The sequence below is a fragment of the Schistocerca nitens genome, chromosome 4 (assembly GCF_023898315.1).
Source record: "Schistocerca nitens isolate TAMUIC-IGC-003100 chromosome 4, iqSchNite1.1, whole genome shotgun sequence".
Lineage (NCBI taxonomy): Eukaryota > Metazoa > Arthropoda > Insecta > Orthoptera > Acrididae > Schistocerca > Schistocerca nitens.
Genome location: NC_064617.1, coordinates 83,028,618 through 83,043,749, shown reverse-complemented (window position 1 = coordinate 83,043,749; position 15,132 = coordinate 83,028,618). Strand labels below are relative to the sequence as shown.

Genomic DNA, 15,132 nt, shown 5'->3' with positions numbered 1-15,132 from the left:
AGAATGTGATATGGGTGCACAAAAGCAGCTGAATAGTCAAACACAAAATAATGGTGGTTCTGGCATGAATATAGGATGTGGTCACAGGTTACATGTGTTCAGTACGGTCTCCCTACTCAACAACATGCTGCATCCATAACACGGCACGGTCGACAGTTACTTCCAGCATATCCAGTGTAATCAGGGCGATATGTCGCCATATGCTTTCCTTCAGATCATGAAGAGTCCAGATATACTCCTGATAGACACAGCTTTCAGATATCCCCACAACCATAAGTCACAAAAAGTTAGATTGGGGGATCTGGAAGGCTTCACATCTTGAAGTTGCCTAGAAAAGATGTGGTCATTACTGAAGGTTTCTCAAAGGATATCTTCACCTGGGAAGTAACATGTGGTGTCATCCTGTCTTGCATGAAAATAGTGGTGTGGACACACTTGTGGTCATACTAAGCTGAAACCATGTGTTGCACATCTAGGCCCTTATAATGTGCAGATGTGACCATACACATAAAAGGCCTGCAAGGTGTTGTCTCCATCAATAAAAACAGAACGAGAATGGAGGAGCTTGTGAAACCATACCACACAGTCATATAAGTTGAGTGCAGTGGATATTTCTGGACAACATGTGGTGGAGTAGAGCTCACAGAACCGTGCAGAGTAATATGTGCCAATATTAATTCAGTGACATTGCAGATAGCCAAGCGTGTCTGGTTATGAAGAACTTCCTCCACACCTATGGTGTGTGAAGATGCATTGTCACATGCAGTGAAAAGATAGCAACGAGAATAAGAATGCTCAAAGTGCCCTCGTCAACAGGTGACAGGCAACTAGGTGGACTTTTTTGTACTATTGCCACCTTATCTTGTGCAAGCTCTACCAGCAATGTGTGAGGAGGATAGATCCTGTTTCCTCTGTAGTGTTCCTTTCCCTGTGGCAGGCAGTGTGCTGAGTAGATGTGAATTCCTTTCTACATCTGCATCCAGACTCTGTGAACCACTGTGAAGTGGATGCCAGAGGGTAAATCCCACTGTACCACTTATAAGGGCTTTTTCCCATTCCATTCACATATGGAGCGCAGGAAGAATGACTGTTCAAATACCTCTCTGTGTGCTGTAATTAATCTAATCTTGTGCTCACAATTCCTATGCGAGTGATCCTTAGGAGGTTTTACTATATTCGTACAGCCATAATTTAAAGCCATTTCTTGAAACTTTTTAGTAGTTTTCTTGCGATAGTTTCTGTCTATCTTCAAGAGTCTGCAACTTCACTTCTTTCAACATCTCTGTGACATTCTCCTTTGGGTCAAACAATCCCGAGAGCATTTGTGCTGCCCTTCTCTGTATCCATTCAATTTGTCAAATATTTTATATCAATTGCACTATTCTAATTATTAAACTTAAGTTAAACACATGCCCTCTTTCATACTTTGTGAATCTCAAAAATATGATCTGATGGAACTGTAGGTATTGTTCGGTATGCAGAGAAAAGAAAACTATTTGAACACATATTCAGTTTCTCCAACTAAGGTATAGAATAAGTGCATTACACAGTCTCAAGACATTTCCAGCATACAGTAAAAAATTCAACAGATTCCCAGTTTTGGGACTGAACTTGGGAGGAAGGCGCAATTTTTCCAACTATTCTGTAAAATACGAAAAGAACTATATGCCCTAGGAAAGTGTGATAGGACCACTATAATTCTCTATATACATAAATTATTTGGCAGACAGGGTGGGCAGCAATCTGCGGTCATTAGCTGATGATCCCATGGTGCACGGTAAGGTGTCAAAGTTGAGTGACTGTAGGGTGATACAAGATGACTTGGACAAATTTTCCAGTTGGTGTAATGAATGGCAGCTAGCCTTAAATGTGAAAAGTATATAAGTCAATGCAGATGAGTAGGAAGATCAAACCTGTAATGTATGGATACAGCATTACTAACATCTTGCCTGACACAGTCAAGTCGTTTAAATATCTGGGTATTATGTAGAAAAGCGATATGAGGTAGAACGAGCTTGTGAGGATTGTGGTAGGAAAGGCAAATGGTCATCAACTTCAGTTTATTGGGAGAATTCTGTGAAAGTGTGGTTCATCTGTAAAGGAGACTGCATATAGGACGTCAATGCGACCTATTGTTGAGTATTGCCCGAGTGTTTGGGATCTGTGCCAGATCACATTAAAGGGAGACACTGAAATAATTCAGAGGCGGGCTGTTAGGTTTGTTACTGATACGCCTGAATAACAAACAAGTGTTATGGAAGTGCTTCAGGAACTCAAATGGGAATCCTTGGAGAGAAAGCAATGTTCGTTTTGAGGAACACTATTGAGAAACTTTAGAGAACCGGCATTTGAAGCTGACTGCAGAAGGATTCTGTTGCCTGCAACATACATTGTGCATATGGATCATGAAGGTAAGATATGAGAAATGACAAGTAGTGGTAAAGGGTACCTTCCCCCATGCACTGTATGGTGGCTTGCGGAGTATCAATGTAGATGTAGATGCAGATGTAAATGATACATATTCCATTTGATTTTTTATTCTGAGATAGTTTAATTCTGTTCTGACCCACATCATGGCCAACTGTCTTAACATCCATAGCTGAAATATAAGCAAGAACAAAACACTAAATTTTTAAAAAAAGTAACATAACTGTAAACCATGACTGCTGCAAAAGAAATGGATCTAATTACTAAATACTGAAGAAAACTGAGAGAAATGGGACATTGTGATGCACATGTTGCATGGAACACTAGCCAACAATGTAAATATGCCTACCTGGTTCACTCTGATTCACAGATGATGACTGGCACTGATCCTTTTGCATCAACTGCTCCAATTCACGCCGTCTTGCTTGTAATCGTTGTGCATCAGCCTGTAAATATATCAACTTTAGAATTATATGTGTGAAAAAGGAGTAAAATGACTGGTTTTAGAGAGCAAGGATATTTCAGGCAACTCATTAGACATCAAGTAAAAGAAAATAGTAACATCTCTGCTAAACCACCAGATAGACACTTCAAATATCTGTCCCTCAAAACTCCAAAAACTTGACTGATTACAACACTAACGATACAATTACATCTGATAGGATGCCCTCAAAAATAAATAAATAAATAATGCTTAAGTGTCAGAAAGAACCAGTTCCAACCTGTCCATGTCACACCAAAGGTAGACTTTACCTATTAGCATTGACATAAATACATATAGTGTATGAATATCATGGAAGTAGGAAGTAGAGGTGGCATATTCATATGACAATGATTAAATATTTTTTTTATTATACACAGTAGTTCAGAACCTCATTAACAACCCTGAAGAGCAACATATCACACAAAAAGTATAAATTCTGTTAAAGAACATATTCTTTTTAGCGTGACTTTTACAAATGTTACATCCACACTTATACTTTGCAAACCACTATGAAGTATGTGGCAGAGATTTTTCACATTGTACATTTATTAGGTATTCTTCCTGTTGCATTTGTTTATGGAGCATAGAAAGAACGACTGCTTCGAAATCTTGGTGTGCACTGTCATTCATCTACTCTTGCCTTTTCAGTCGCTATGTGAGCTTGAAAACCAGAATCATACTTAACAACAATTTGGCAATGCTGTGTTGTGGACATGACAAATGTCTCTCAGTCATACAAGTGACTCATAAATGAAGTATTAAAATGTTTATGTTCCTAAGGAAAAAAGTATCCTGTGTGTACGAGTTAGCCGGCCGAAGTGGCCGTGCGGTTAAAGGCGCTGCAGTCTGGAACCGCAGGGCCGCTACGGTCGCAGGTTCGAATCCTGCCTCGGGCATGGATGTTTGTGATGTCCTTAGGTTAGTTAGGTTTAACTAGTTCTAAGTTCTAGGGGACTAATGACCTCAGCAGTTGAGTCCCATAGTGCTCAGAGCCATTTGAACCATTTGTACGAGTTAGTATGACTTATCATCCCTCTAAAAAGTTTGTTAGTGAGTTCCTGACTAACATAGAATATCATTTCACTATTGGGTAAGTGAGCTGACAGAGGTTAGGTTTCAACTCTGAAGTAAAAATGTACACTCCTGTAACTGCGGCAAGACTTGCTGTGGCCATGGGAGTGTGTGTTTGGTTGGGCGTCTGTGTACTTGTGTGTGTGTGTGTGTGTGTGTGTGTGTGTGTGTGTGTGTGTGTGTGTGAGAGAGAGAGAGAGAGAGAGAGAGAGAGAGAGAGAGAGAGAGAGAGAGAGAGAATTTGCGTACATCATCATCATCATCATCATCATCATCATCATGTGTTCTGCCAAAAGGCAGGTTTTCACATCGTAGTTCTCCAGGCTGTCCAGTCTTCCGCCATCCTCTTCAGGTCTGCGTAATTTCCTCTTCCCTTTATGTCGTCTATCATCTTGTATCTCCTTCTTCCTCTCAGTCTTCTCCCACAAACCAATCCTTACAAAGCATCTGCTAGCAAGCACTCCCTTCTCAATTAATGTCCCAACCAGTTCTTTTTCCTTTCTCTTATAACCTTCAGCAGACATCATCTCTCACCAACCCTTTCCAACACTCTTTCATTAGTCACTCTTTCCATCCACCTTATTCTCTCCATTCTCCTCCACATCCACATCTCAAATGCTTCTAACCTTTTTTCATCCTCTGGTCTCAGCGTCCATCTTTCTGTCCCATATAGTGCCATCCTCCAAACAAAAAATTTGCCAGGCCTTTTCCTTAGACCTTTACCTAATTTGCTACATAAGTCTCCTCTTTCTGTTGAATGCCTTCTCCGCTATGGCAATTCGAGTTTTCACCTGCTGGTGACATCTCAAGTCTTCAGGTATTGTGTTTCCAAGATATTTAAATGCACTTACTTGGCTAATGGTAGATTGTCCTATTTAAATATTGGACAGTCTGTGTCATGTACTGATGACCATACTCTTTGTTTTGCTGTGTTTATTTGCATCCCATATTCCACACAAGCTTCATTCAGATCTTTCAGCATGTCACTGTCCGCTCACTTTCTGCCACTAATACTATGTCATCAGCAACTCTTATACTTTCTATTCTCTTTCCACCAATACATATTCCTCTTTTCCCATCTAAGCCTTTTGCAATAATCTCTTCAAGGTGTGCGTTAAACAACAGTGGGGAAAGGCAACAACCTTGTCTAACACCTCATCCAATGCTGCTTCCTCCTGATATTTCATTTCCAATCCTTATCCTTATTTTCTGCTGTAAATGTAGATTCTGTATCAGTTGTCTCTTTTTTCAATCTATTCCTTTCCTCCTCAAAATATACATCAGCTTGTTCCAATGAACTCTGTCAAAAGCCTTTTCTAAATCTATAAAACAGCAAAGATTTCTCTACCTTTTTCCATACATCTTTCCCCTAAAGTTCTTAACAGGCCAATAGCATCTCTTGTTCATTTTCCTCTTCTAAATCCGAACTGCTCCCCTGCAATCTCTCTATTCAGTTTGCCATCTAGCCTTCTACTCAACACTCTCAGCAAGACTTCAGCTGCACGAGATATTAGACTGATGGTCCTATGCTCTTCACATTTTTTAGTGGTTCTCTTTTTCTCTATGGGCATAATAAATGTTGCAAGGATGTCCTCTGGCCATTCCCCTTTGTCATATGCCTCATTACAAAGGTAGATTTTTTTTTTTTTTTTTTTTTTTTTTTTTTTTTTTGCCAGGCTCTTCAACAGGTCTGCTGGAATATCATCAATTCCACATAGCTTCCTATTCTTCATCTCCCTCAGCGCCTTTTCTACTTCTGCTTCCAAGATGGTGATTCCCTTGCCATCTTCTGGCACATATTGCTCCTCTTCAACATTAATTTCGCTTTGTATTTCATCCCCATTATACAGACATTCATTCAATATATTCTTGCCATCTGTTCAAAACCTCCTGTGGTTCTTCTGCTAGAGTACCATCTGCTCTTTCTATTTCCATGTTATTCCTCTTTCTTTTACTTTCAAAAACTATCTCACTGGTCAGTCTATAAATCATTTCATACTTTCCCTCTTTCTCCATTTTCTGTATTTCATCGCATTTCTGTTTCATCCAGTTTCCCTTGCTTCTTCAGTTTCTCTTCTTAATTCATTATTCAGTTTCCTTTACCCATGACTGAGCCTACATGAGTGTTCCACTTCATAGGCCTACAATGTGTTACACCAATGTATTTGAATAAATTTCAACTGTGACTCACATCTGATGATATATTGATAGGATATTATGTTTTATCATTTTGTGAAGTGGAAAATTTTCCTTTTCTGAACATTTAAGGCAAGGCGGCAATCACTGCACCACTTTGAAGTCTTATCAAGGTCTAACTGAATATTTGAACAGCACTGTTCAGACTGTACTTCATTGTAAATAACTGCATCATCTGCAAAAAGTCTGAGGTTACTATAAAGATTGTCAGCAAGATCATTAACATACAACATGAACTGTAAGGTACCCAACACACTTCCCTGGGATAAACTTGAAGTTACTTCTACATCTCTCAATGACTCTCCAGTCAACATAACATACTGTATTCTCCTTACCAAGAAATCCTCAATTCAGTCATGCACTTTGTCTGACCCCATATGACTGTACTTTTGATGATAAACATGCAGGTATGGTATTGAGTCAAAAGCTTCTCGGAAATCAAGAAGCACTGCATGTACTTGACAGCCTTGTGGAGGTCATTCTGTTCTCATTCTATTCAACAGGCCCCACTATGTTTGAGCTCAGAATATATTCTAAGATTCTACAAGAAAAGGATACCAAAGATACTGGATGGCAGTTTAGTGGATCACTCTGCTACCCTTCTTGCAGACAGGTGTGACCTGTGTTTTCTTCCTGCTTCTGGGCACAGTTTCTTGTTCAAGGGATCTACAACAGATTATAGTTAACAGAGGGGTTAACTCAAGTGTGGGCTGGCTATAGAATCTGGTAGGAATTCCATTGGGAATTTGAGCTTTGTTCAGTTTTTAATGATTTCAGCTGTTTCCCAGTGCCACTGACACTAATATCTATTTTGTTCATCTTTTAAGTTGGGGCAATACTTCTGGGTTCTCCTTTGTAAACGAACTTTTGAAAAGTGAGTTAAGCATTTCTGCCTTTGCTTTGCTATTCTCAATTTCAGTCCAGACTATACATGAGTGTCTGGACACTAACTCTTGTGCAAGTAACACCCTTTACATAGGACTAGAATTTCTTTTGGTTTTGTGAATGAGTATTTGACAATATTCTGCTACAGTAGTCACTGAAGGTTTCACACACTGCTCTCTTGATTGCCAAACATGTTTCACTCAGCACCTCTCTATCTATAGCTCTATGCTTTGTTTTATATCTACTAAGCAGTTGTCCTTTGTTCCTTCAGAAATTTCTTTATAGTTGATATATACCATGGAGGATCTTTCCAATTATGAGCTGTCCTACTGGGTACACATCTACTCATTGCATGGTGAATGGAGACAATTGACTGCTTGCTCTATCATTACTTTTTGTACATTTTTATGGGTAAGTATTGATGCACAATACCACTGTTATATGCAGGTCTAGCAGAAGTTCAGATTCATCCCCTGTTACAGGATTATGATTTAAGTGAAGTTTCATCCGTATTTACTGTACTCTGTCGATCTTTTTGTTGGCGACTACTAGTTTCTATACAGAGAGAACTGTGAAAAAGAGCATTAAGGATCTTCTTAAATTTAGGATGTTTCCAGCAGAATCTCTTTTGGCTTGCCCACACAGAAAGAAGAGGGCAAGAGAGTGTGAGGCACTGTTAGAAGATGAGTCAAGCATCTTGAAATGTATATACCTCAACCAAAACCAGGTATGGACAAGCAATATGATGGGTATGATCACCGGACCACAGTGGATAGCATTTTGTCATCACAAGCATGTCAATATGAGCAGTGTAATAGCAAATCTAAAACAAAGTGCACAAAATGCAACCAGTACCTGTCTTCACAAAAGTGAAGCAGTATGCACCATGTCTTTGTATGACAAAAGTTATAAATTTTATACATTTTTAATGCCATTAAAATGAGTTTGAAATTGTGTAACATTTTACTAACATTTCTATCAACCAAAAGTAAAATCATAACATGTTTCATTCATAACAGTTCCTCATAATATCAAATACGTTGCAGAAGTCAGAGGACAATTAAGCTGAAATAAAACTTGATCCACATGATACTGATCATCGTTTTACAATAAAATTTTTAATGAAAGAAGTTTTATACCATTTTTTCATCATGCAATATGCCAAAATATTCGAAGAATTCGACTTAATTCATTATTTTGAACAACAAAAACCCAGAATAGAATAATGACAATATTATGAAAAATGTCAGATTGCTACTCACCATATAGTGGAGATGCTGAGTCACAGACATGCACAACAACAAGACTGTTCAACAAGTGAGCATTTGACCAAAAGGCCTTCTTCTAAAGTACATGCACACATGCACGCACGCACATTCACACAAGCACAACCCACACACATATGACCACTGAAGATGGACTGCAAGTAGCCGGGGTTGCGAGGGAGGGGTGGGGGAGGGAGGGGGGAGCTGAAAGGGAGAGAAGTAAAAAGATTGTGAGCATGTTGGTGGAGTAGAGGGCTTTGAAGTGCTGGAGTGGAAGCAGGAAAGGGGGATGAAGGACAATTACTAAGAAAGGTTGTGGCCAGGAAGCTTAAGGGAAAACAGGATATATTGCAGGAAGAGTTCCCACCTAGCAATTCAGAAGAGCTGGCATTGGTAGGAAGGATCCCGATGCCACAGGCTGTGAAGCAGTCATTAAGATTAAGAATGTTGTATTGGGTAGTGTGGTCAGCAACTGGGCGGTCCAGCTGTATCTTGGCTACAGTTTGTCACCATTCATGCATACAGACAGCTTGTTGGTAGTCATGCCCATGAAGAACGCAGCACATTGGTTGCAGCTTAGCTTATAGATCATGTGACTGGTGTCACAGGCAGCCCTGCCTTTGATGGGATAGGTGATACTAGTGATAGGACTGGAGTAGGTGGTGGTGGGAGGGTGTATGGGACAGGTCTTGCATCTAGGTCTATTACAGGGGTATGAGCCATGAGGCAAGGCCTGGGAGCAGGAGTTGTGTAAGGATGGATGAGGATATTGAATAGGTTTGGTGGGATCGGAATACCACTGTGGGAGTTATGGGAAGGATGCTGGGTAGGATATTCGTCACTTCAGGGCAAGACGAGAGAGAGTCGAAACCCTGCCACAAAATGTGGTTCAGTTGCTCCACTCCAAGGTGGTACCAAGTCATGAAGGGAATGCTCCTCTGTTGCCAGATGGTGGGCCTTTGGGAAGTGGAGAGTGAATGGAGATAAGGCATAGGATATCTATTTCTGTACATGGTTGGGAGGGTAATTATGGTCTGTGAAGGCCTCAGTGAGATCCTTGGTATATTTCGAGAGGGACTACTCTTCACTATAGATACGGCAACAACAGGTGGCTAGGCTTCTTGGTGTGGAATGAGTGGAAGCTGTCGAAGAGGAGGCATTGTTAGTGGTTGTAGGTTTAATATGGACGGAGGTAGCCATCTTTGAGGTGGGGGGTCAATATCAAGGAAAATGGCTTGTTGGGTTGAGGAGGACCAGGTGAAGTGAATGGGGGAGAAGGTGTTGAGGTTCTGGAGGAATATCGACAGGGTTTCCTCACTCTCGATCTAGATCACAAAGACGTCATCTGTGAATCTGTGCCAGGTGAGGGGGTTTGGGATATAGGGTGGGTTAGAAAGGATTCCTCTAAATGGCCCACGAAGAGGTTGGCATAGGATGGTGCTATGCAGGTGCCCTCTGCCGTACCCTGACAGCTTGTAGGCAATGTCTTCAAAGGAGAAGTAATTGTAGGTCAGGAAATTGTTGGTCATGGTGACCAGGAAGAGGTTTGTGGGTTTTCAATCCATCAGGGGCTGCGAAAGATGGTGTTTAGTCATGTCAAGGCCATGAGCATTAGGGATGTTAGTGTACAGAGAGGTGGCATCAAAAGTGATCAGCAAGGTACCATGTGGTAAAGGAAAAAGAACTGTAGACAGTTGGTGGATTGTAGGTTGCAGGTAATGAGCTGTAGATGTTGGTCTATGAAAGCAGAAATTCTCTGAGTGGAGGCACAGTAACCAGCCACTAAGGGGCATCCTGGGTGGTTGGGTTTATGGACTTTAGGAAGCATGTAGAAGGTAGGAGTGCAGGGAGTGGTACAGATGAGGAGGGAGATAGACTCCAGCAAGAGATTCTGGCATCACACTTGGATGGAGGAGTAAACTGAGTTTGGCAGGGTTCAACGATGGTCTTTGGTTGAGTATGGTTGGTAGGGTTGGTGGCAAAAAAGTGTTTCCACTGTAGGGACAGGGAAAAGGAGACACAGTCTTTAACAAGTTTTTCTGGGGAAAAAAAAATTCATGATGGAAAGGACTATAAAACATTTTACACGAAATGTCCATAACATACTTCTATTCCTGTGAACATTGTAATAGGTGCCAAATTAAAAATGTGAAGTTGTCCTCCACCCAAAGGTTGGTTTAAACATGGCAGCATTTTGCCAGCATGGTGTTATTGGAGGTCGTACACCCTTACCTTCCCTCGATCCTTGAACTAACTTACTCAGCCAGTTATAGGGGGACCTATGGTTTAATGTGGGCTATGAACCATGACGCAATGTGGCATTTTACACATACATATTATTGTCAGAGGTGAAAGAGGAAATGGTAACCACATAGATAAGTATTCTAGTAGAACCAACAGAGGATACTGAATGTGTGTAAGGGCAGTACTAGTGGTCACAGATCTGCTGGAAAACTTGAGTTGGCAGATTCTTTTAGGTAGAAGTAAATTATCACATGAAAGCGTAGTTACAAAATTCAACAACCTATATCAAGTGAAGCATCTAGACTTATTCCTCATCTCCCTTATTTATTGCTCCCATATGGAGCGTGAAGACAAAGTTTGACTAATTACAGATCACACAGAGGCATTTAAGCAGTCATTCTTCCAGTGCTCTATATATGTTTGTAGAACAAACCCTAATGTGTGTTACCATGCGAAGAACCATCTGCCCCACACTTCAGTGGTTTGCAAAGTATGTATGTAGATGCAAATATAGACATCAAATCATAGTCATACAGTACCTGTGTGTTAGTTCGTTTTTCTTTCAGAGGAGGCCTTTCAAATGAATGCCTTTCCTGTTCTGCCTGTGAAGTCACCTCTGCTGGACTGGAACATAAAAATGCAAAATTTTTAAATTTGTAATGTTTGTGTTTTCTTTATTCAGCAATAATTGCAAATTCAGCTGCTCCATTAACAGAATCATCTGCATTCACTGAACACCAATCATCAACTGATAATATGTCAGTATTTCTGAGAAGGGTGGAGCAAGATAAGAGCCTCTATATCGCCAAAGAAAAAATAATTATATTATTTAGTGATTTTAATATAAACTTTGCAGTTGAGTCACAGGAATCAACTGACATAAATAATTTATTGAGTACATTTTCTATGGCAAACATGATCAAGGTATCCACAAGACTAACACCCACTTCCTGCAGTTCAACTCATGTCATATTTGTTGATCTTATTTCTACCCTAGTACTCAGTTTACAAAATTTATCCAACTAGCTTTCTGACCATAACGGCCTCTTACTTAAAGTAAAACTGGCACATATGGCTGCCACAGACCCTCAGTACCAAAGAGCACATAAAAAAATAGTATCTTAGATTCCAACAATTTCATTTTAATTAAGTAACTGCAAGGGATATGGAAAAATTTTATCATGAGGGTGACACTAAAAGGAAAGTTCATGTTATTTTAAAGCACCACTTTTCTACTTGTAAGGTATATAGGAAATTCTTTATGAATCACTGGATGCATGGAGTGGATCACTAAGGGATTATCACCTCCTAGGCAACCAAGAAAGAACTTTGCATAGAAAGTACAATAAATAGTGACCTGAATTTTCAAAGATACTTTTAAAAGAATAAAAAGCTCCTCAACGCAGTCACATCAAATGCAAAAAATATCTCAAACCATCAGCATACTATCAACTTAATGCAACTAAATGTCTTTTGGAAAGTTGCCAGTGGTACCACAGAAACCAAAGCCAAACAGGACTCACCTGAATACCTTACGTTAAATGATAAAAAAGCTTCAGATGCAAAGCAGAAAGAAATTCATTTAACTACATTTACCAAAGATTGCTGATAATGCACTGTGAAGAATCACTGTAGCAGCAGAATCATATAAAACTTCATTCCCAACATCAGATAGGTCTACTCTTCCTGCTCTGGTAACTGAACAATAGGTATTAAAATTGTAAGAGACTCCAAATCATCTGACTCATGAAACTTCCTGGCGGATTAAAACTGTGTGCCGGACCGAGACTCGAACTCGGGACCTTTGCCTTTCACGGGCAAGTGCTCTACCAACTGAGCTACCCAAGCACGACTCACGCCCCGTCCTCACAGCTTTACTTCTGCCAGTACCTCGTCTCCTACCTTCCAAACTTTACAGAAGCTCTCCTGCGAACCTTGCAGAACTAGCACTCCTGAAAGAAAGGATATTGCGGAGACGAGGTACTGGCAGAAGCAAAGCTGTGAGGACGGGGCGTGAGTCGTGCTTGGATAGCTCAGTTGGTAGAGCTCTTGCCCGCGAAAGGCAAAGGTCCCGAGTTCGAGTCTCGGTCCTGCACACAGTTTTAATCTGCCAGGAAGTTTCATATCAGCGCACACTACGCTGTAGAGTGAAAATTTCATTCTAGAAAGATCCTTTCTTTCAGGAGTGCTAGTTCTGCAAGGTTCGCAGGAGAGCTTCTGTAAAGTTTGGAAGGTAGGAGACGAGGTACTGGCAGAAGTAAAGCTGTGAGGACGGGGCGTGAGTCGTGCTTGGGTAGCTCAGTTGGTAGAGCACTTGCCCGCGAAAGGCAAAGGTCCTGAGTTCGAGTCTCGGTCCTGCACACAGATTTAATTTGCCAGGAAGTTTCATCAGCACACACTCCGCTGTAGAGTGAAAATTTCATTCATCTGACTCATGTGGAACTGATGGTATCCAACACTATGAAAAATCCTTCTGTGGGACTGTCACATCCTCACACACAGTGAGTTTCCCAAAAGCATTAAAGACCTCTAACGTAACTGCAGTCTTCAAAAATGAGAGAAGTCAAAATGTAAACAATTGTTGTCCTATTTCCATACTCTCAGCTATATTTAAGATATAGCTAAATCTAAGATAACCGAGAAAGTTATCTACAGTCATTTATTGATAAAATGGAATCACTGACCCTTTAATTATGCACTCTTAATAAATTCCATGAGCAGAGTCTTAAATCCATCAACCAGAAGGGATTTTACTCTGGATTTTTCACTGACTTAAGTAAGGCTTTTGGACTCGATAAACACTCATTGTTGCTTTGGAAGCTAGAATCTTGTAGCATCAGAGGCACTGGAAATCAGTGGCTTCAATCACACCTCATCAACCAAAAGTAAATGGCTGAAATCACAAGCCCATAATCTGAAAAAAGTTACTCGGACAAAGCCCTCAGAAACTGTGGAGACATATGGGGCTCAGTGAAAGGGGCCCTTGCGTGCCTCAACAATACAGATAGCCGTACCGTAGGTGCAACCACAACGGAGGGGTATCTGTTGAGAGGCCAGGCAAACATGTGGTTCCTGAAGATCATTTTTCCCGAGAGCATGCAGCTTTCCTGTATGGTTAAATGATGATGGCGTCCACTTTGGTAAAATATTCCGGAGGTAAAATAGTCCTCCATTCGGATCTCCGGGCGGGGACTACTCAGGAGGACGTCGTTATCAGGAGAAAGAAACTGTCATTCTGCGGAGCGGAGTGTGGAATGTCAGATCCCTTAATCGGGCAGGTAGGTTAGAAAATTTACAAAGGGAAATGGGTAGGTTAAAGTTAGATATAGTGGGAATTAGTGAAGTTTGCTGGCAGGAGGAACAAGACTTCTGGTCAGGTGAATACAGGGTTATAAATACAAAATCAAATGGGGGTAATGCAGGAGTAGGCTTAATAATGAATAAAAAAAATAGGAATGCAGGTAACCTACTACAAACAGCATAGTGAATGCATTATTGTGGCCAAGATAGATACGAAGCCCGTATCTACCACAGTAGTACAAGTTTATATGCGGACTACAGCTCCGCAGATGCAAAGAGATAGATGAAATGTATGATGAAATAAAAGAAATTATTCAGATAGTGAAGGGAGACAGAAATTTTATAGTCATGGGTGACTGTAATTCGATAGTAGGAAAGGGAAGAGAAGGAAACATAGTAGGTGAATATGGAATGGGGGTAAGGAATGAAAGAGCAATCCACCTGGTAGAATTTTGCACAAAGCATAACTTAATCATAGCTAACACTTGGTTCAAGAATAATGAAAGAAGGTTGTATATGTGGAAGAAGCCTGGAGAGACTGACAGGTTTCAGATAGATTATATAATGGTAAGGCAGAGATTTAGGAACCAGGTTTTAAATTGTAAGACATTTCCAGAGGCAGATGTGGACTCTGACCACAAATATATTGGTTATGAACTGTAGATTAAAACTAAAGAAACTGCAAAAAGGTGGGAATTTAAGATGGGACCTGGATAAATTGACAGAACCAGAGGTTGTACAGAGTTTCAGGAAGAGCATTAGGGAAAGATTGGGGGAAAGAAATACAGTAGAAGAAGAATGGATAGCTTTGAAAGATGAAGTAGTGAAGGCAGCAGAGGATCAAGTAGGTAAAAAGACGAGGGTTAGTAGAAATCCTTGGGTAACAGAAGAGATACTGATGTTAATTGATGAAAGGTGATGTTAATTGATGAAAGGAGAAATCTAAAAAAGGCAGTAAATGAAGCAGGCAAAAAGGAATATAAACATCTCAAAAATGAGGTTGACAGGAAGTGCAAAATGGCTAAGCAGGGATGGCTACAGGACAAATGTAAGGATGTAGATGCTTATCTCACTAGGGGTAAAATAGATACTGCCTACAGGAAAATTAGAGAGATCTTCGGAGAAAAGAGAACCACTTGCATGAATATCAAGAGCTCAGATGGAAACCCAGTTCTAAGCAAAGAAGGGAAAGCGGAAAGGTGGAAGCAGTATATAGAGGGTCTATACAAGGGCGATGTTCTTGAGGACAGTATTATGGAA

At 40.5% G+C, this 15,132-nt stretch overlaps 1 protein-coding gene and 1 non-coding gene across 7 annotated transcripts in view; both read right to left on the bottom strand.

Moving 5' to 3' along the window:
* LOC126251840 (pericentriolar material 1 protein-like) overlaps positions 1–15,132 on the bottom strand; it is a 781,694-nt gene that overhangs the window by 267,185 nt on the left and 499,377 nt on the right. For all 6 annotated transcript variants that reach the window (XM_049952507.1, XM_049952508.1, XM_049952506.1 and 3 more), the window contains 2 exons: positions 11,112–11,196; positions 2,777–2,873 (listed from right to left, as the gene is read on the bottom strand). In XM_049952507.1, the coding sequence (XP_049808464.1) occupies positions 2,777–2,873; positions 11,112–11,196 (182 nt within the window). The remainder of the gene's footprint in view (positions 1–2,776; positions 2,874–11,111; positions 11,197–15,132) is intronic.
* Positions 12,347–12,421, bottom strand: Trnas-uga (transfer RNA serine (anticodon UGA)). The gene has a single exon. It is a non-coding gene; the product is annotated as a tRNA-Ser (tRNA).